The following is a 23,398-nucleotide window of genomic DNA, read 5'->3' as shown; positions in this document are numbered from 1 at the left end:
AGAACACCCAATGGCAAGATATGGGCATCAATATAGATGGAGAAAGATTAAATCATTTGAGGTTTGCAGATGATGTCGTATTAATCGCAGATAACGTACAGGATACAGTTTCTATGCTACATTCGCTTAAAAGTCTGTCTGAAAGAGCAGGATTAAAGATAAACTTTGAGAAAACTAAACTTATGACAAATCTCGTAATGAGTGGAAATATAACTATCGACAATAATACCATACAACAAACAAACACTTACAAATATCTGGGACACGAGATCAAAATAAACAGAGACAATCAAACAAATGAAATACAGAGGCGAATAGGCCTGACATGGGCAGCATTTGGCAAACTAAGCCATATTCTAAAAAGTTCAATTCCCATGTGTCTCAAGCGAAAAGTTTATAACCAATGTGTTTTGCCTGTACAAACTTATGGAGCAGAGACTTTAACACTCACGCAGAAATCTGCGAATAAACTAAGAGTTACACAGCGAGCCATGGAACGTGCAATGCTGAATGTGAGCCTCCGAGACCACATAACAAACCGACAAATCAGGCAAAGATCAGGAGTTCAAGACGTCATCGAAAGAACCACGAGACTTAAGTGGAACTGGGCAGGACACTTAGCCAGAACACAAGATGGACGATGGACAAGACGAATTATGGAATGGAGGCCCAGAAATTATAAAAGAAGCCGAGGACGACCACCGACTAGATGGACCGACGACATAAAAAGAGTAGCGGGAAACTGGCTATAAGCGGCCCAGTGTAGAGAACACTGGAAAGAACTGAGGGAGGCCTATGTCCAGCAGTGGACGGGATTGGCTGATTGATGATGATGACTGTACATCAGGAGCTCCATTTAAAAAAAGTTTTATTTCATCAGGATGTAAAATTTTAGATTTTTTGTTTTTAAAACCTTCTGACTGCCTTTTTAGATAAGCTCGCAACTTCGGGTAATTTTCAATATTAACAGTATTTTTCAAAGTTTTAACACTTCTTAGCATAGAATATATTGCCCATAATGAGGATGGTTTAAATTTCTTAGCGACTTTTCCAAAATAAGCCGTACGTTTTCAGAAAATGAATTTACATTATTTGTTGTACGCCAATCCATAAATTGCTGATATACCTTTTCATATCTTCATCTAGATTTTTCTGGTAATAGGTTCTCGGTAGTGTTCGCAGCTAACTGTATAATATTGGCTGGTGTGCTACTAAATTCATCTTTACTATTCGATGAACTCATTTTATTTATTTGTATTTAAATTACCACTATATTTACACTGACCGACTAATAATTTTTAATCTGTCAAAATAACGTCTGTTAATTCGTTTCCATGGTAACTCGACCAACGGACTTACAAGGCTTACGTGATATTACACATTTTTAGCGTTATTTTTTTTATTACGTGCTAGTCATTATACGTGTCAGTATCTGTTTTGATGTATTAACTTAGCATCCAAATAGTAGGTAATATACAATTTACTAGTAAGAGAGTAAAAAAAAGCTATAAATGTTGTTTCTTTTTGCAGTTAATGTAATTTTAATTGAATATTGTACAACTAATAATAAAGTTTTTTTTGCCGAAAAACACAATTGAATTTTACTACTAAAACTTTGCTAATTGAAGAAACAATTATTATTACAAAACAACATTTTTGTTTATAATATAAGTGTTAAAATGGCAAAACTAAGATTTGAAATGATTGTGAAGGCATTACCGAGTAATAATAAAACAAATAGCATCCCCATAACCTCAATCGAGACCCAGAAAAATGAAATATTTATTCTGACAATTGATATGCAAAATATTTCCAATCATGAAAAATACAGGCTACAGCAGCTTTTCAAAAAGTAAAAAGAGCTGTAACAAAAATATGTACTACAAGAAAAGTGTGGATCACGTTAGATGATGGTACTTGAAAAGTTTATATGGATGAAGATGAAAATATAAACTTAGGTTTTTTTATTGTAGCAACAAAGTGATCACACAAAAGAATCTCAAATGTATACAACTGGGTTTTCAATGGACGTTTTAAAACAAGTATTAGAGAGAACAAAAATCTGAAACTTGTAATAAAAAACAAATATTAGAAAAATTCGTAATAAAAAAATTTACAGGTGAAAATATAAACGTTTTATAGTGGATGGAAATATTTGAAAGTAAATCTACTAAATTAAAAATCGATCAAAACACCGATAAAATCGACATTTTAAGAATATTTTTAAAAGGATCTTGTATCAATTAGTACAATTCAATTCTTATAAAATATACAATAAATTCTGATTGGTAAGAAGGAAAAAAAGTTTTGTGCCACATTTGCAGAAAAAGGGTGGACTCCAGTGAGATATGCCATTGAGTTCAGATACATAAAAGGTTTTTTATTAGAATATGCTCTTAAGAACAAGAGACTTCTACTACAAGTAAGTAAGTTGTTAAATACAAAAATTATTATTGATTTGATAGCTGTCGGACTTCCAAATTATATAGCTGACAGAATCGATAGACACTTAAGAAGAAACTGAAGATCTCTTTAATGAAATAAGGGGTCTAGAACACTTAATAAGAACAAAGACACCAGAGCAAAAAGAAAAATTGTATTTTAAAAAAAAGAAAAAATAGAAGAAAGAAAATCTTGTAAGATTTGTGAAAAAGAATCAAAAAGTGTACGTTTCCATCCTTAATCAAGTTGCTGTTTCAGAAATAAAAGTGAAATTGCGAAAAGTCAGCAAGTAAGAACTGTCAACAACTCTCCACTGGAGATATAATTAAATGAAATAAATCCAAAAAACTTTTAATACCACCATTAATAAACATCAAATTACTTTTAAATGACACGTTAGAAATCGATGGAATATATGACTCGGGAGCAAATGTGTCATTGATCAATGCAAAACTTTTACAGATAAAAGACCAGAAAACAGATTACCTTCAAATACTAAACTTGAGGACAATTTATAATTTCAAAAAAAAAACAAATAGTATAGTAGCGCTAAAGATAAAAATCGATTAGATTGAGAAAAAAATAGATCTATTTATTGTAGATAGTGAAAATTTTAATTATGATTTTTTTAATTGGGTTAGATTGTATAACGAGTTTTAGATTAAATCAAAACGAAGATCTAGAGATCACACACTACAACAAACCTAAAGAAATTGAGAATGCATCAATTATAAATAATATTTATATAATTATCACATATAAATTCAAAAGAAAAAATTATTGAGGTATTTAAATATTAAGTAAATTTTAGTGAGAGTATGAATACAGACAATTTTAAAATAAGAATTAATCATTTAGATTTAAATCAACAATCAGAAATTGAGGAATTAATTAATAAATATAAATCAGTATTTGCTTAAGACAGATATAATGTAGGCACTGTAAGGGATTATGAAGCTCATATTGACTTAATGGTAGATAAATACTGCTCCGAACGCCCATACAGATATATCATTCAAGACAAAAAAGAGATAGAAAATCAAATTTAATTAATTAAATCAGCTAAAAAATAAATATTTAATTGAATTATGATACAGTCCATTTCCTGTTCCAGTAACTCTCGCATATAAAAAGGAGAAGACAGAAAAACAAGACTTCGCACAGATTGTAGGAAACTTGAGAACTTAATGGTAAATACTAGAAATTGTAAATATTTTTTCACTTTAGACAACAATTCAGCATTCTGGACAATATCTATAAGAATGTAAGATAAGGAAAAATGGCATTTGTATCGCAAGAGGGCCATTTTCAATCTAGTTGCCTTCCATTTGATTTGAAGATGGCTCTGGCAATTTTTCAAAATATTTTGAGAAACATTATAAGAAAATATAATCTTTCAGACTTTACAGTAAGTTATATAAATGACAACCTAATTTTTTCCAAAAGCTTTGATGAACATATAATGAGTTTATCAAAATTATTAGGAGCAATAAAAAATGAAGGATTCGGACTAAAGTTTTTTAAATGCATTTTCACGAACACCTCTGTAAATTACTTAGATGGCATAATAAAAAATAATTGCATCAAACCTGTAGAAGATTATCTGATTTCCGTGAAAAGTTCCGTGTTCCACAAACAAGAAAGAATGTACGTCAATTCTTGAGGAAAATAAATTATTATCATAGGTAGGAAAGATATGAATATGCATTTTATTGTTGCTTCTTTTGGCGGAGGTTTGTTTTCACGTTTACAGCTTCTGTACCAGTCGCTCTGATGATTCCTGCTAGGATGAAATGCGTATAAGCGAATACGCATTATACGTGAAATTTAATCTTAATTGTCCTTTCTTTTATAAATTATTTTCTTTAATATTTAAGAAACGTACTTGATATTTACATATTTTATTTATAAATATATAATTGGAATTGTATTTTCTTTTTTTTTTCCTTTTAAGATTTGTAAAATTTTGTTCTCTGGTATTATTGCCAAATTTAATTGACAAATTTTTTCTATAAACTCGACGGTAGAAATTCGATATCTTTTGATAAGATTGTCCTGTCGACAAAAATCAAAATGCGTTTTAAAGGTAAAAAGTACATCTTTCTTATTAAATTTTTGTATATTGCCGCAAAACCCCAATTTTCAAAACATATAACCTCAAATTTTGGATTAGAGTTCTGGCAACAAAAATGTGAAGCATTTGAAATATGCGCAAAAACTCTGAATTTAAACATTCACATCACAAACAATCGCACGTCATAGTAAATGCTTCTACGACAAGGGTATTAAAACCCATTTGAACCTACCGTCCTTTATAAAGGCCAGAAGGTTTCTTCTAGTACATTACAAATTTAAACTTTTCAAATGTAAATGCTGTATTAGTTTTACAATCCTAAATTATCATATTACCCATCGAATCTTATTATGAATCATTTAGTAAATAATTTCCAGTGTGTCAGGAAGTTTTTGTGTAGGAGTGATTTCAGCTACTTGAAATGGATAAAGCTAGGTAAGCTATTTCTGTTTTGTTTATAATAAGTGATGTCGGATCGTGATAAAATATAAAGTTTAGAGATGAAATAATTATTTAACGCATATACAAAAGAATTTTTGTCGGTAATAATATAAAAGGCCAGTAGGACAATCGGCGTCTACAGTGTTCTGTATTACTAATAAATATTTTTTTATTTTTCTCAGTCGTTTGTACTGGAAAAAGCCCCTTACGCTAGCGGAGCTACTTGAAGAAATAGAAAAAGAAGATATGGACGTTCCAGATAGCATTGCAATTTTGCCTCCTGAAAATGCTAACGATGACGTTACCGATGAGGATTCGGGTGAAGAAGATAATGTTGATATTTAGAATTTACCTGGATGTCAACTTAAGGCAGAGTGTCAAGTTAATCTACCAAATCAATCTGATTCAGATGATGATAAGTCATTAGCACACTTTATTGAACACAAACCTAAAAAATTTAAAACATTCAAGTACTCAAAACGAGATTTATAATCGAATTTCTTTACATGGATTCCAATTCAATCTGTAAACAATCAGCGCTCACCAGTAACGATATTTAAATTGTTTATGGCTGATATAGTTAAGCAAATTACGGAATATAGTAATACATATGCCCAACAAAAAAATTCTTTATGTGATATATCTACGGATGAAATGTTCTGCTTCATTGGTATATTACTGCTTAGTGGTTATTGCTCTGTTGCTAGAAGAAAAATGTATTGGCAAAATTCTGATGATACGAATAATAAAGTAGTTTGTTCAGCTATATCCAGAGATCGATTTCAATATATTATGACAAACATTCACTGCAATGATAACACCCAACTGGATAAGCAAGATAAGTTCTCTAAAATGAGGCCAATTTTCGAATCTCTGAACAAAAAATTCTTCGAATATGCTCCAATAGAAGAAAACCACAGTATAGATGAAGCTATGGTGCCCTATTTTGGACGCCATAGTTGCAAACAATTCATCCGTGGAAAGCCCATTCGCTGGGGCTACAAGTTTTGGGTTGGAGCAACAAGACTTGGATATATCATTTATTTTGATCCATATCAGGGAGCATCTTCAACTCTACCACCAAAATATAGTTATTTAGGTTTAGGGTCATGTGTTGTTCTCAAATACGCCGATGTTGTACAGAAGATGCCATTTGCGCCATTTCATTTGTTTTTTGATAACTACTTCACATCTTTGTCTCTCCTGAAAGAATTGAAGTTCAGAAACATAAAAGGTACAGGTACCATAAGAGTAAATAGAATTCCAGAATATCCCCTAAAAACAATAAAAGAGATGAAAAAACTGGAGAGAGGTGCTTTTGATTATTCCATGGTAGATGATGATAGTATAATATGTAATTGGAATGATAATAGTGTCGTTACTTTTGCATCGAACGTGTCTTCAGTTTTCCCTCTAAATAAAGTAAAACGATTTTCACAATCCGAGAAGAAGCATATATACATAAATCAACCCAAGCCCATACAGCAGTACAACGAAAACATGGGTAGAGTTGACAGAAGCGACAAGAATATTGCTCAGTATCGAACAACTGTACGAGGAAAAAAGTGGTATTTTCCTTTGATATCCCATTGTGTTGATATGGCAGTTCAGAATGCATACCACTTGCAAAAACAGGATGGCGGAAAACTTGACCAGTTAGCATTCCGAAGGGCTATTGCAGTTGAGCTGTTAGAAACGCACAAGCGAACCACCAAAAGGGGACCTTCAAAGCGCCAAGCAATCAACGGGAACACTCACGTTATGATAGGTTGGATCATTTAGTAACCTATCAAGAACAGCAACGAAGATGCGTACACTGCCATAAAAAGGCAAATTTTATTTGTTATAAGTGTAATGTTGTCCTTCATCCTAAAGAATGCTTTTATAATTATCACACTCAGTGAATTAAAATTGTACTTGCTAATAAATAAATATTTTTAACAAAAAAAATTTTTTTATTAAAAGTAACTTATAGTTTTACTGTGCTTTTAAAAGAACACCAAATTGTGGCCCATCTGGAGGTCGGATATTTTTTTGTTTATTTTTCCCTGACTTTTAAAGCCTTTTTAATCACTACTCAATGTATACATTCAGGTTTAAACAAAAAAAAAAGTTTCAGGACTAAATGGGTAAGGGTATTAGGTGTAATTTGTAGCTGAAGTTGTGTCGTTTCGAAAAAAGTATTTATGTAGTCAAAAAAAACAGTTTTAAACGTTTAAAATCGTGTTTAATGTAAAATTTAAATTTAGAGTTTTTTGTGCATATTTTAGATGCCTCACATTTGTTGCTATAACTCGAAACCGAAAGTTCAATCTATATGTTTTGAAGCTGGGCATCTAATAATGAAAATTCCATAGTGACCGTTCAAGAAAGCGATAAATATTATTGACCTCATGAGACTCGTAAAAAATAGTAAAAATCGCTAAACGTTTATTTATTTAACACCTGTATAAAATAAAACTGCCTTAATTTGTGGCAAAAATCAAAAATTTCATACGGAAGCTCTTTGCCTTTAAAACGCATTTTAATTTTTGTCGATATGACAATCTGATCAAAAAATATCGAATTTTTACAGTCGAGTTGATATAAATTTTATTTAAAATTGATTTCGTGCCCGTACCGGACATTTTGAAAATCATCGGTCGCTTCAAGCGTTGTTTCTAAATAAATGGTTCATGATTTTTAGGGGTTCAGTGTCATTTCCGTCTCTGACGACTAAAGTAGAAAACTATATTTAATATTTTTTTAAACGATTTTCGAACTGGAAATCGAAGCAATAAATATCTAATTTTAATTAAAAGCATTGTGGTTTTTTTCCAAAAAATATAAGTTATTTACTATTTTATTTAAGTGTAAGATCTTCTTCTTCTTCTTCTTCTACTTCTTGTAGATCTTTCGATCTGTTCAATTCTGAAGCTGCCTCTGGTTAATTCCCTGGGAGGTAGATTGCCAACTATCCCTTGGTCTTCCGGGAGGTCTTGAACCGGTCGGGTTGTTTTTTAGGGCAATTTTTAGGAGTCTACTCTTATCCATTCGTCTTACATGACTGTACCACATCCTTTTACGCTGCCTTCCCCATCTTACAATATCTTGAATTTTACACTGCTCTCTAACGTTTGTATTTCTCACTCTGTCTCTTCTTGTTTTGCCCACTATTGTTCTTAGGGTTTTCATCTCGGCAACCCTTAGCATCTGTTTCGTTTTGTTGGTATCTTTGCGCACTTCTATGCCATATGTCATAATCGGTCGTATGCAAGTCTTGTAGATTCTAATTTTACTATTTGTGCGCATATACGGATTTGACCAGACTATCTCCCGCAGACATTCCGACAATGCGGATGCTTTGTTGATCTGACTCCATAGGTCCTTTACTGGGTCGTGTCTACTTGATATATCTATACCTAGATATCTGAATTGCATCACCTGTTCTATGCGGTTGTTCTCAACCACTAACTTACATCTGAGCGGATCTTTTGCTATTGTCATACATTTAGTTTTGTTGGCAGAAATGGTCATATTTAGTTGGCGGCTTATTTGAAAGAACTGAAAGAGGTGTCTCTGAAGATCATCTTCTGATTCGGCAATAATTGCTGCATTATCTGCGTAACACACCATACCAATTCTTTTGTTGCCCATTCTGTATCCGAGATTGAGAGATGTTACTTTGTTTATAATTTTGCCCATGAGTAGGTTAAACAAGAAGGGGCTTAGACTGTCGCCTTGTCTAATTCCTCCCGGTGTTAGAATATTTTCAGTGAATTGGTCTCCTGCTCTAACTTTGGTTACATTGTTGTTATTTAGGTTATGTACTATCTTTGTTATGTTGGTCGGCGTTTTATTTTCTATTAATATATTTAGAATATCTCCCAGGCACACCCTGTTAAACGCCTTCGTCAGATTAATGAAGCAAATATATGCTGGCATGCCGAACTCTATAGCTTTTTCTTTTATTTGTTTTATTATGAATACTGCATCTGTTATAGACCGCCCTCTTCTAAAACCGTGTTGTTCTTCAGCATTAGTGATTTGCCTTTCCAATTTGTCCTTAAGAATACTTGTGAAAAGTTTCATCGTTGTATTTAAGAGAGTTATTCCTCTATAGTTTTGTGGGCAAGTTTTTTGTCCTTTTTAAATATGGGGATTGTGATGCTCTGATGCCATTCCTCTGGTGTTTCTGTGTCGTTTAAGATTTTGTTCAATAGTTGTGACAGTTTACTTGCAATTTCGGGGACTCTCCTGATTTTTTGCCAAGTATCTTCTACTCCCCATTCTGCTTGTAACTCGATCTCTTTTAGTTTTCTGGTAATCCTGTTCTCATAAAGAAGTTTTGTACTCTCTGTTGCTAGCGACTCTATATTGTGTTTTTCGATGAGCATTGGGGGTTTTTTGTTTCGTTGCGGACGTTCTAGTAGCATCTTGCATAAGACAAGGTTGTGGTCAGTCCCCAGGTTAGCAGATGTTAGGGCTCTGACATCAAGTACTTGTGACGATGTTTCACTCGATTTGTGATTATAAAATCTATTATTGATCGCTGGCCTTGATTATTGTTAAAAGTGTATTTATGTTGGTCTGTTATGTTGGTCTTTATAAGGAAAGTATGTGTTGTTGATTCTCATTTCATTTCTAGCGCAAAAGTCTATTAGTGCTTTGCCGTTTTCATTAATTATTTCTTCGTTGTACTTTTGTTTTATACCTGGTATGACATCGTTTCCTATCCGTGCATTAAGATCCCCGAATACGATAATTTTGTAAGTGTAACATTAATTTATAAAATAAATGAAACAAGAAGGTGCATTTTCACAAGGTCAAGGTATTGCAATAAAAATATATATTAAACGAATTACCACTATTCAAGTCAGTATACTCGGATCTAAAACCGGACTAATAAAAGTATCATGTTTATACAATCTGCATTTTATCACTTTAACCCTTTGTCAGTTGCAACTGACATCGTTGCAGCAAAAAAGGGCATACAAATCACCCTTTTGTGGGTACTGGGATGCTGACGCTGCCGAATGAATAAGTAGTAAGAAAAGCGCGAATTTCGATCATTAAGGAGGGTGTGTTGCTAAGAATAAATCACTCAAGCGAAGTTACAAGAAGGTCTAATGGTTTGTTAAAAAGAGATTTTAAAGAAATCTTTAAGATATGTTTTTTACTCGTTTGTAACAACTTTAACAACCATCGTTTAATATATGGTAAATTAAGTGGACAGATATGTATATAGTTTACGTAGGGTTAAAAAATATTTAGTAAATTTGTTGATAAAGCTCTTTTTGTAGGCGCTGTCCGTTTTTTATCACAGCCTATTGTCTTAATTTAAATGTCTTTTTCTTTGTTTATTTAGATATCAATGTATTGTGACATTTAAAACTGGTATTATTAGATCCTTTGGGAGGGTTTGCTTTATCAATTGTTGGTACTTTATAAAAATACGCTGTCTTGTTCCATAAAAATTTCTTACACCTCAATACAGCAAAATACCTCATTTGTATGGAGTGCTAAAAATGCATAAAGCAAATATACTACTTAGACCTATTTATAGTACCATGAATTTTCATTGTAGTAAAAAGTCAAAATTTGTATTAAATACTACATAACCTTGCCAATAATAGTTACACATATATAAAGAACATATCTTGTGTTTGTAAATCAATGGTCAAGTATTGAATTTAATCCAAATTATAGGTTTCCCATTCAAAATGTGCATAGTGAACAAACTAATTGAAGTATCAGAAGGAACACCGGAGGAAAAATACACAAAACTTAAAGAATATCTGCACTCAGCTGCAATGAACGCATTGGGGGAAGAGGACAACAAACCCATAACCGTATTAGTTGACATGTGAGATAGAAAACATAATCAGGGAGAAAATGTTAAGTAATGAAAAATGGCTTAGTGCAGGAATGACAACAAATAAAAATATATGCCAGATTAAATTATGAAACAAAGAGAACAGTAAGAAAGGCTAAAGACAAATTCTGGGATAAAAAATGTAGCAAGATAGATATATAAATATGAATATAAAGTCTTAAAGAGCTTCCTTGAAAACAATTATTGTTTAAAAATCAGACAAAAAAGGGATTTTTTTGACAATCAACCCGATCACTAGAGGAAATATTACGAAGAACTTCATACTGAGAATAGTGCGAATTTTCTTTATATAAGTAATAAATGAGACATAATGGATGCAAAGGTAAGGTATATAACTGATGAAATAAAACAAACATTAAAAGGTATGACTACTTAAACGAAGGAAAGCTTCCAGAAGAAAGATTCTGGAAAATAGTGTATATAACTTCGATAAATAGAAGGGGTTACAAGAAAAATGCAGAAATTCTAGATGATTGAGTGTGACGGCAATTTTAAGAAATCAACTAAAAGAAGAAATGACAGATGTAAAACAGCAGAGTGAATTTGGATCTGTCAAGTCCTATACAGTACGGACACAGTGGCTCAGATACATAACATTAGATGACAGATCCATTTCAAATAACACAAGGATTAAAACCGGGTGATGGATTGTCACCAACATTGTTTAATTTAGCATTGGAAAACATTTTTTGTGTTTGTTTTTGTACCATTTTTCAATGTTTTATATGTTTGTTTGTAATTTTTTAAAATGATAACCAGCTTTCGATATGACATTATCCTCGCATTTTATTATTTATTTTATATTCTTATTTATTTACTTAAAATCGATTGATTACCTTAATGATATGAATTTCGTCAACTACAAAAAGTGGTTAGAAGAAAAATTGTTAAGTAATCTACATCCCAATATTGTCATGATGATAGACAATGCACATTATCTTAATACTCAATGGGATAAAGCACCAATAGCATCAACAGAGAATAAATAATAGATTGAGTAAAAGTTAGAAATGTTTATTTTTCTGTTAACATGCTCCTTCCAAAGATTTTTGGATGAGTTCTGTGAAATACTTTCAGTGGAATAGTAGAAGGAAAAATATTGTAGACAAAGTGAAAATTATTGAGTATGATTTCGTTTCAAAGGAACCATTATTTGATGCTACCATATATAATCACGGTCTGTTTTTTATTATGAGTCCGTCCTTTTTATAATTGATAATATTGGGTACTATTAACAATGAAAATTATCGTACTTAGATAACTGTTATTAGTTTTAATCATCTCAATACATTTTATGATATTAAGTAAAATTGTTAAATAACCATTTAAAATATACAGATGTACAGGTCACTGTACATAGAAAGTAATCAGTCCATATTTATAGGAACCATGGCAACCCTGTAATTTAAATCACAAACAAATTTTGCATCCATCCTCTGATTTCCTCGCAGCTCTTGATAGCTTTATTGCTATCTGGGAGTAAAGTACTTAAATACAAAAAAATTGCAATAATAAAAATAATGTTATATAAATATGAAATAATAATATTGTTAATTTTTGGAGTTGGTAGTGTGAGAATTTTGACCAGAAGTATCTAACTCCACAAAACAAATTGTTAATTTATACACATACGATAACCTCTATATAACATATAAGCACATCAGAAATAGATTATGTATATAGGTTCAATCTTAAACCCGCGCTGGTTTCTCAGCCTTCACCTTAACTATGTAAATTATGACATACAAGAGTATAATCAGGAAGACTATAATAAACTCTATTTAAAACACGTAAAATAAAACAGAGAATATCGTACATACATTTTATTCCAAATTAAGAATAGACTACACATGCAATTGATAGTGAAATTTATTCAATTTAGTAGAATTAGCACGTGAATTGTACCTACACACTAATAGTAATATTAATACAATCAAATAAGTTGTCCATTAATAATGAATCAATAAAATTATTAATACAAACACGTCAATAATAATTAGCGATACAGTAAAAAGTCTTTAACAAACGTAAAATGTTTTCAACGGTCAAAAATGATCTCAACACACGACACAATGTGAAATAGTTTACCACAAAAGATCGCAACAAACGTAGGTATCCAACAAGTGAACGGTACTTGATATACAACACCAACAATGTAAGTTTACAACACATAATGTGTTTACTCAAACCTAAAACACGACTGTCTTCTTAGCAAGCCAGAAATAAAATAAAGAGTTGAGATTGTCGATAGATCTTCTCTGTCATATAGGTGGGAGCGCCAATATTGTTCTTTCTTAAACCTCTAACTGGCAAGATTCGAAAAATTATTCTATATAGTTAGGTATTTTTTAAGTTACATAATGTTTTAAGAAACCTAGAAAATCCATTAAAATGTAATTATCAATTTTTGTTTGACTTTCAGGTAAACGAAACCTCAGTTTGTCGGTATATGTTAAAAAAAGCGTTTTATTGATTTCAATGGTTTTAATTAAAATATACCTAAAAAACAAACAAAAAAGAATAAAATCCGTAAACTAATTTTCGAAACTAAATTCAGAATTTCGCTTTAATCTGTGCCTTCTAAGAATTGCAAGGCAAAACAGATGTTGATAAAGCTGTTATTAGAGACATGGGGAATCTAAAAATTGCATTCCACAACATATCTCCTCAATTAAGCAAAATTCTTAGCGAATTGGTTTCTTGTACTCGTACAGAGTATGTCGTAATAAAAAGGAAAAGACAGTTAAGATTTGATTTCACGTGATGCCTGCGCATCCGCTTATACGTATTTCGGCCTAATAGGCCTCATCAGAACGGCTTTCGCAGTAGCTCTGAACGTGAACATAAATCTTTTCTGTCTTAGGAAGCAACTCTAACATGGCTTCGTATAGACGCAAATAGCGACATCTGATAATAAAATCCGTAAACTAATTTTCGAAACCAAATTCAGAATTTCGTTTTAATCTGTGCCTTCTAAGAATTGCAAGCAAAACGGACGTTGATAAAGATGTTATTAATTAGAAAGAATAGTTGTAGTATTAGAAAAGAATAGGTGCTCACTATTTTTCAGTTTTTACATTAGAACAACACAAATGAAGATCACATTTGCTATACACATATTGAGTGCTCGACACTTTATAAAATTTACATTTTTTACCAGCCTCTTTGCTGACCCAAAGTGAAAGTGATCAATACCGTCGAAGTAAATGTCAGTCATGGTATGTTTTGCTTTTTTTTCCAATGCCAGTAGTGATTGGTTGCGGTGAACTTTTCTTATATACCTGTTATATTTGCGAATGATCTGCGGACATTCCACTTCAATGCATTACTTCTTCTTTCGATCAGATCGTGGTACTTTTGCAATTTGGTGATTTGGAATTGAAACGGCTCAATGCCGTAAGTCGATGCCAGTCGCACGTTGTTGGTATTTTTCAATAAAATTGTGCTAAAATCAACACCGTACGCAAAGTCAACATATTAACAGAATATTCTCAATCTTTATCTTTGATATTCTTGCCCAACGGAAGCTTACAGTTTAGGATTCTATTTGTCCATATTATACCAAGGCTATAGATGATTCCCCTTGCATGTAAATAAACTAACAAAGGTTAACGTATAGAGATTGTCAAAGTAAATTATGTGATGAGAAAACCTGGGTATGGTCTGTGACAAACGTACAACAACGTTTGATATGCATTTAATATACCAAGATCGGGTGCGCCGGTACCAATTATATTGTCGCCTGCGCCGTTATAAGCTTTCGAAATTAAAGCACAAACAGTTTAATGTCCCATTTGTGCGGCTTATTTGGCATATATTGACGAAGACGATGCTTGAGTTTGGTCGAACACATCTGCTCATCAACGCACAATCTAGTCGTCTTTGGAATCGAATCAAAATGGTTGTTGATCTTATTAGACAAATTTTGGATGCTAAATAGTAGCTCATAGCCTGTCAGACCTTTTCGACTGCGCTGCGTGTCATCTTGAAACGATACGTGCTTCTTTATTGCCATTAACTTTTTTACAGGATGGTTGTGAACGCATTTTGCTCCAGTAGTTCTTGAGATTAGAGTATCAATAAATCGACATATACATCAACACTCCTGATAACTTTCATTCGTGACGAATTGTGTATTGATATTTTCTTGACGAGCTGCAGCATTCGTTTCATTGGCCACCAAATCGATAATTTCTTTTGTAAAGAAATATTTAAAGAGTTCTATTGGTGTTTTTATTTTTTTAATTAATGATAGCAATCATGTATCTCTTTAAAAATCTATTTCGTTCACATTCTAGCTCGTTGATCGCTTATGCCACGTTGGTAAATTGTTTCGATTTTTTTTATATCCTGAAAAGCTGAAATGAAAAATACGCTATTGCTAAAGTATGACTAATATAATTATTACCTCCAGTGCCAGTTAAACCACCAAAAGAAGACCTGACCAAAGGACAAGAATCTTCCATTATGGGTAATGGCAATGGCGAACCGGGTCGTTTTGTCGGCTTAAAATTTGCTGCACTTATGGCGTCGGCGACTAAAATAGATGGAATTGCTTTCGCTTTCTTAGACGTGGCCAAGCTTTCTCCTTTTCTAAATATTCGACACATTCGTCAGCTTCGATTTGCACCGCCGTTGTCATTGTTGATGATGCAGCAGGTGCTTCTGTCACTGACATTTACTGACATGTTTACGTTTTGAATAAAGTAATCACTTATTTCACCTGTTTGCATTTCATGAATACACTCTGTAATCATGTCATCTGGAGCGATTAGTTCCGTCTCGTAATCTGGGTCGATGACCAGACCATCACTTCTTTAATCACTTTCTGACGAATCAGTTTTAAGAGAGTCCATAAGTTCTTGGATTTTATCTTTGGTCATTACCGACAAATTAAACTTTTTTTTCTCCTATTGTTATTGCCTGCCATTTTCAGAAGCAAAATATACAAATAAGTGATGCAACGTTGGGATACAATAGCGTAACAAAAGTGAGACGAAATTTCACATGAACAGGCAAGGGGTCATTCTAAATAGTTTTTTTGTAATAATTCCAATATATACCTAGTGAAACTCGAAGCTATAAACCACTTATAAAAAAATTATTTCACTAAATTAAGATTATTTGCTGTATCAAAATTTCACTTCGAAAAAAAATATTGAAATGAGAGATAATTGTTCAGCGTTCACCTCGACCTCAATACGGTGTAGTAAATTCCGATTGCGTTTAAAATGTCTTTAGAAAAACTAGTACGAAAAATTTAAAAAAGGTTTCGGCGACATGAATTTTATCTGTGGCTTAGATAAATAATAAGCGATGGAACCCCCAGGGACCTCTTATCAGTTAGAGGATTAAGCAACGAGTGATGAGCTCTGCTAATGTGATTCGTACTGCCCGTAATTAGATGAGGTTGTTGGTACAACGTATAATTATATATCTTCAATTTAATATTTAATCAATATTTATATAAAGTTGAGAAACTGCAACACAAATTATAACTTAAAAAACATATAACTCACCAAATGTTTTTTTATTTCAGATTGTAATGTTCAGACTGAGCATGCTGATCAGTTGTATTTTCATGACAAACAGTGCGATGGAGGAAAGTAATTTAGCATCAAACCTCGTCGATTCAACGTCAGATTTAACCGATTTTGATAAATATGCAGTCACGTGTTATATATGTGTCAACGTATCAGACAATCTTATTTGTAATCAATTTGCGATAGACAGACCTTGTAAACCAGGTAAGTGCATTAATTATATAATATGAATATTTTTATATTTTAAAAATTATAATTGTTAAAAGGTAAAAGAAATAATAAATTAGACTTACTCACAATCAATTTAATTTAACTATCCAGACGACCGGTTTCGCTTTCTACAATATGCAAAGCATCTTCAGGTCTCGATGCAAAGTTAAATAAATGCTGAAATAATAAACCCATATTAGGGTGTTGTCTAATAAATATAAACAAAGATAGATGATATAAATTATATAAATTACAGTAATTATGCCAATATTACATGTCTGTGGTTTTTCAAAATGAATAAAATTTGTACATCTATTCTCCTTCTTAATCTATTCTCATTCATTTTCTCACAACTGTCACCTTCAGAAAATAAAAATCTCAATAAATAACACACATTTCATAAATATATCTCTAGAATAAATATAAACAACTTTTAAATAACTTAATGGTATAGAACATTACTTTCATCAAACAAACAATTACATTACACCTATCTCTACTTCATTGGATAAAATCTGTCTCCTCAAGAACTTCCCCATTTACTGTCAAACAATTAAAATAGCAAACTTGAGTTCTCCAATCAACAATACAAGATAGTTTGAACCATGTTCTTTCAACCATCAATTAATAGAGTACGGGCATGTAAGTAATGTTTTATTTATTTGTTCATTTATTAATTCATTACAGTTTAATAGACTATTTTACCAATTTGTGGGTCTTACCTTGTCTGCTTAAAAATTTTATTCATTTTGAAAAATCACAGACATGTAATATTGGCATAATTACTGTAATTTATATAATTTATATCATCTATCTTTGTTTATCTTTATTAGACAACACCCTAATATGGTTTATTATTTCAGCATTTATTTAACTTTGTATCGAGACTTGAAGATGCTTTGCATATTGTAAAAAGCGAAACCGGTCGTCTGGATAGTTAAATTAAATTGATTGTGAGTAAGTCCAATTTATTATTTCTTTTACCTTTTGAAATGGACTCACACAAGCAACACATTCATGATTATAATTGTTCTTTTTTTTCTGGATGTGTAGTCTCTACAAACTTGTTTCTGTATACAGCTGTTCTGTTTAATTCTTTGAATCGTAATTCTGTGTTTTCTTCTATTTGACTTAGGTATTAGTAACTAAGTAATGGAGTCTTTTAAATAAGACATATGGCCCAGGTGCGCTGTCTTACATATTGTGATTTTTAGGATTTTTCTCTCACAGTTTATTTTTCTCTATGTTTTAGGACCTCTTCGTTGTACAGTGCTGAGATCCATGATGTTTTAAGAATAGCGAATAGTAGAGCCATATTTCAAAAGCTTTTAATTTATTTAGAATTGTTGTTGTTAAAATTTGGGTCTCTACACTTTACAGTAAGACTAACTATATGTAACATTTTGCAAGCCTTAGTCTAGGATTTAAACTAAATGTGAATCGCAAAGGAGCCTCCTTAATTTTACAAAGTTATTGCTAGTTTAATCCATTCTGGATTCAGAAAAGGATTCGTTTTCAAGATTCAATTATTATCTACCTGTTTAATAGCCCAAGCATTCGTATTGATTGACTGTTCTATCACGATTTTATTAACTTATAATGGTAGGAGTAGATTGTGTTTTCTCTGAATTACCCGTTTTTTTGGTTCTCTTTCTATTGATTCATTTTAAAATCCTCATATTTTGCTCAGTGGGTCCAAAACAGACTGGAAATCGAAATCTGTGTCTGCTACTAATACGATGTCATCGGAATATCTAATTCTGTGTTTTTGAACACCCATAATTTTTTCTTCTTTGTTAATTTTTTCATCGACTTTTTTTAACAAGAGCTCGGATTATTAGTTAAACAACATATTTGACATTACTTATCTCTGTCTTATACTCTGCTTGAAGTTTTGCCTTTGGTTTTAAGTTTGGTCTTTTGATTCCAATAAAAATTCATAATAATCCCAAATCATCTTTTATATCCAGAGCAATATCTTTTAGGAAATCTAATATTTTTGGGTAACTAACATAATTGAAGGCTTTTTTAAAATGGACAAAACAGAGAAAGACATATTTTTGTTTATCGTAATATTTTTGACTTTGTAGCAATTTTTATCTTTTGTGAGTATCATTAACATCTCATAAGGTTTTTACCTAACGCCTTTGAAATGTGGACCTATAGAAGAATTATGAGGGTTTCCTGGGTAGATAGAGTTACGAACAATGAAGTACTGAGAAGAATAGGTAAAGAGAAGAAAGTTGAACTAACAATTAAAGACAGAAAGCTACAGTATCTCGGACATGTGATGCGGGGCGAGAAGTATGGCATCCTGCGACTCATAATGCAAGGAAAGATAGATGGCAGAAGAAGCATCGGAAGAAGACGAATTTCATGGCTCAAGAACTTGAGAGAATGGTTTGGATGCAGCTCAAAACAACTTTTTAGGGCTACTGCCTCAAAAATTAAAATAGCTATGATGATTGCCAACCTTCGTAGCGGAGATGATACCTGAAGAAAAAGAAGGTTTTTACCTAACTCTAAGGAATTGCGTTATAGATTTTTAAACCCAAATAAACAATATATAAGTGTATAACTTTCAGTGGTTATCTGTACACCATAGTTTAAAAAGTAAGCTTAAAAATGTTGGCTGAAATCTTCCCTAGGACATAGATTTGTTTCGAGCAGAGTTCAGTATGTTCCCCTAAAGTACAATATTTTAACGTCGACTTCATGTCTCTTTAATTTTAATTTTTTTCTTATACCTTTGCTATTGGCTAGTTACAATTGCTAACTATATTTTTATTGATGATGGTCTGATCCGATTATGAAGACCGAAAACGTCCTGGAATTTTAATCCGTTTGAAAAATTTCAATATTTTACCATAAATTTATAAATTTCTATAAATTCTTTTATAAATATACTTTTAAATTATATTTTACACTAGAATTTTTTTTACTTCATTATAAGTTTTTTATCTATGTGTTAAAGTTTCTGGGTTGATTAGAGACTTTGGGCTTGAAGTAAGAAACGACTCCCTCTTCAATCCTGACCCCCCGGAGGGAGTGTAGTGGATCGTAATGTCGTGTATTGTTCGTCTCCGAAGATCTCCGATAATGACCAAATTCTGCCGACAACACAATAATATGATACATGGTTTATATTACGGTTTATATAATAGAAGTAAACACATGGTTCATATACCATCCTCGCAGATGGTACATTTGAACTTTACCAGGACATAGTAAAAACAGAGTAATTTGTAACCAAATAGATTATTAATTGGTCAACAAAAGATATCACAACGCTATCATCAATGCAAAAACATACCTAGAAACTGACATCAATTGCGGTATTACAATCCTGTTATTGTAAAAGTGCGCACAGAATGGAAACTAATAAAGAAACAAAAACCTCAAGAGAAACTAGACATCCAATTATTAAAAAACGACACCATACACAGACAGTACACAAAAAATTCAACAAAAATTTAGAAAATATTGACCACCACAGAATTACCTATGGTATTACCATATATATTACCTAATAGGAAAACTATTAAAAATCAAATGAACAACTTAAAAAAAAACACCTAAAAGTAACACCCACAAATAAGTAACTGGAATGGATAAAAGAAGAGGTTTTACAATTAATGGACAAACGAAGAGAAACAAAAGAAAAAGATGTCAAGGATGAAGAGTACAAAAGAATAAATACAATAATTAAAAAAAAACATAAACGAGTCAAAACAAAAATGGCTGGAAATAAAATGCGTCGACATAGAAGAACTGAGTTTTATGCTAATACATATATACTAACTTGAATTTTTTGTATGCTATAAATTCCGGTTTTTGTCATTGTTTTATTTATGGTGTTTACTTTTGTAACAAGTATACTTACATAATAAAATAATGATTTTATTTGTAGGTGTCATATTATATGAACTACGAGGTCGAGAATTTTTCAATATTATGTTTATATGGGATTAATCTCCAACTAATTGTAATAAAAATAACATTTTTAAATACCGTTCGACGTTTCGGATTTGCTATTGTTGGTATGTTCTTGTTGTTAACTTATTTTTTAGTATTGGCAATAAACCTGCTACATTTTGCTGATGTGTTCGCTAACACATTTTTCTTTATTAGACAGAATAAGAACGGGTTCTTTGTGCCCGTTATCCCAGATTTGATACACAGGTTATTTTATAGACGCAGTTCTTTGATCTTTCTTGTTTGTTGTTAGGTTTGGTTTTGGACAGGATAGTTCTTAGTGGGTTAATACTTTTAATACTGTTAAGGAAATTGTTGGATATAAGATGAAACAGCTTTGAGCCTCATAACGGATATTATTGGTACAAAAAGACTAAAACTGTAATAAACAAATAAGACTAGTTGCAAATTACACATTTAATTAAACTAAATTGAAAAAAAATGTACCTACAAAAATAATTAACCCATTAGCGCCCATATGGTAACGCTGGGCGCTTAAGGAATTTTTAGGATCGTTGAAATAAAAATTTTTAATTTTTTTTTAAATATTTATTTGAGAATATTTTTATCGTCTGGTCTGGTATCCTATAAAACCATTAACACACAAACCAACGTTGCATTTTTGGCACATTGTTCGTCCAGATGTTGTACATCCTTCACCAGCACATCGCCTTCTACTGCTTGGTGTAACGAAATGATCGATGCGATCAAAACGAAGATCTGGCAAGTTCTGTCTATGTAGAGTAGGTCTTCCTGTATATAAGGGAGGACTTCCATATCTTGCGAGAAGAACTTGGGCCAATTCTCTCCTAAACGATAGCAAGGATATATCTTTTTTATTTTTTTATATAAATGCCATGAATTATGGACTGCAACATCCAACAACCATGTTACAATTGGCCAGTACCATTTTTTACTGCGAATTGCGACTCGGTAGGTTGAAACACCTTGATTCATCAAGTCGGTACCCCCCATATTTTTATTGTATTCAGCAATACAGTGAGGCCGACTTACTTGAATATGGCGTTTTTCTTCATGAGAAAATCTTTTTACCGTGCCCAATGCTGAACCACCACAACTCGTAGATGCCATTGTGACAACAGAGTTATCTTTCCATCGCACCAGTAAGATACCGCTGTTTTTTTCTATTGTATGTTGTGAATAGCCACGATTTCTTTTAGAAAACTCCTTCTTTTTTTCCAAGGGACAGCTAGATGGAATTCTGTTTTCTCTAATCGTTCCAATTGTGCCGTACCCCAAAAAGCGTAGGTAACTAAATAAATTAAATCCTGAAAATAGGTTGTCAACGTGTAAATTGTAGTGTAAATCTGAGTGATTTATCTCTTCAAGCATTCGCACCAAACGGGATGAACACTTGCCAAAAAGTTTATCGTATTGTTCATTTGAACGTGGATTTCTTCCTTGGTATAGGTCAAAGTTTACCAGATATCCAGTAGAAGTATTTAGCGACCACATTTTATAACCAAAGCGGATTGGTTTATTTCGTATAAATTGTTTACATTGATGTTTACATTGATGGCGGCCATAATACTTTATCATAGACTCGTCATATGATAGATTTTTTGTTGGAACAAAATTTTTAAGACATTTTGTTTTTACTCTGTCAATCAATGGTCGAATTTTCCATGCTTTGTCACTAATATTAGGCTTTGTATTATCTGCGAAATGCAAAAACCTTTGAATTTGCAGAAATCTATTTCGTCTCATTGAATTAGAAACTAAAGTGTTCTTTACATCATCATGAGTATCCCAATACATTCTCTTCGATGGTAATGGATTGTACCCCGATAGCAGGAGAATACCTATAAAATCACGTATTTAATGCATGGGTCAGTTTGGTTTACAAATTGTGCATATCGTTGGGATTCTTCCGCTAAGTAGTTTACTATCTTATCATCAAAAAATATACTGAACATATCAAGACATGATAGATTTTCATACCTAGAATAATCTTCTTCTGGAAACGAAAAACTTGCAGACTGTAAGTCTCCTTGAACCCAAGCACAGTTTTTCATTAATACATCTTTTCTTTCATTTTGCCATAGTTGAAACGATGCTCTAGTTTCTCTTTCGGGTGTCTCCACTACTGCTTGTAACTGTAATAGAAATAAATTTTAAACCTAAGCAAATTAAAAAATTACTGGTTATACTTACATCTGTCTGCACTTCTTCATTGTCAGTACCGACCCTTTCGTTGCTAGAAAGTTGTATTTCTGCTTGCGCTCGTAGCTGCCTACCTGTAAAAATAAACAATTATAATATGTACGTATATCATTATTTGTACAACTAAGCACCTGTTAGGTTATTTATGAATCCACCTTCATCTTCATTCGCAGAATCCTCGTCTGTATCAGCACCATTTACATCTGGCGGTGTTATAAAAATATTATCGACTTGCTCAGCTAATTTTTCGTCACCGTAAACCATATCTAGCGCTTCTGCTAACGAAAATCCACGACTGAAAAAAAAATTAAATTATGACTCCGTAAGCGCCCACCGCAACCATATGGTAACGGCGTACTTTGACTATTCCTACCAAATTCGCTACATTTAATTGTTGATAAAATACAACAATTTATAATAAGTTGGAGTATAATAAACTTAGTTTTTTTTTAAATATGCAAATATAGTTACTAGAAGACTGTCAAAAATTAATTACGAATAACGGACGTCCATCTTTTTCTATAAACTCAAACCACACTGTCATATGATTATCTCTCGACGGTTCAGAGAAGACTAAAATACGAATCCGTTACGTTTTATGGGTGCCTGAAGTATTCCTAGAAACGATAGTTTTCAAAATATGTCGCTGACTAG

The 23,398-nt window shown here is 32.2% G+C and overlaps 1 protein-coding gene across 2 annotated transcripts in view; it reads left to right on the top strand.

The window, feature by feature from the left end:
- The window catches only part of LOC140432284 (uncharacterized), a 942,959-nt gene that overhangs the window by 827,089 nt on the left and 92,472 nt on the right, over positions 1-23,398 (top strand). For both annotated transcript variants that reach the window (XM_072520100.1, XM_072520101.1), the window contains one exon: positions 16,372-16,579. In XM_072520100.1, the coding sequence (XP_072376201.1) occupies positions 16,378-16,579 (202 nt within the window). In that variant the 5' untranslated portion in view covers positions 16,372-16,377. The remainder of the gene's footprint in view (positions 1-16,371; positions 16,580-23,398) is intronic.

The sequence above is a fragment of the Diabrotica undecimpunctata genome, chromosome 1, assembly GCF_040954645.1.
Source record: "Diabrotica undecimpunctata isolate CICGRU chromosome 1, icDiaUnde3, whole genome shotgun sequence".
NCBI classification, from domain to species: Eukaryota; Metazoa; Arthropoda; class Insecta; order Coleoptera; family Chrysomelidae; genus Diabrotica; species Diabrotica undecimpunctata.
Note: the sequence above shows the minus strand (reverse complement) of the source record. Positions and strands in the feature narration are given on the sequence as shown.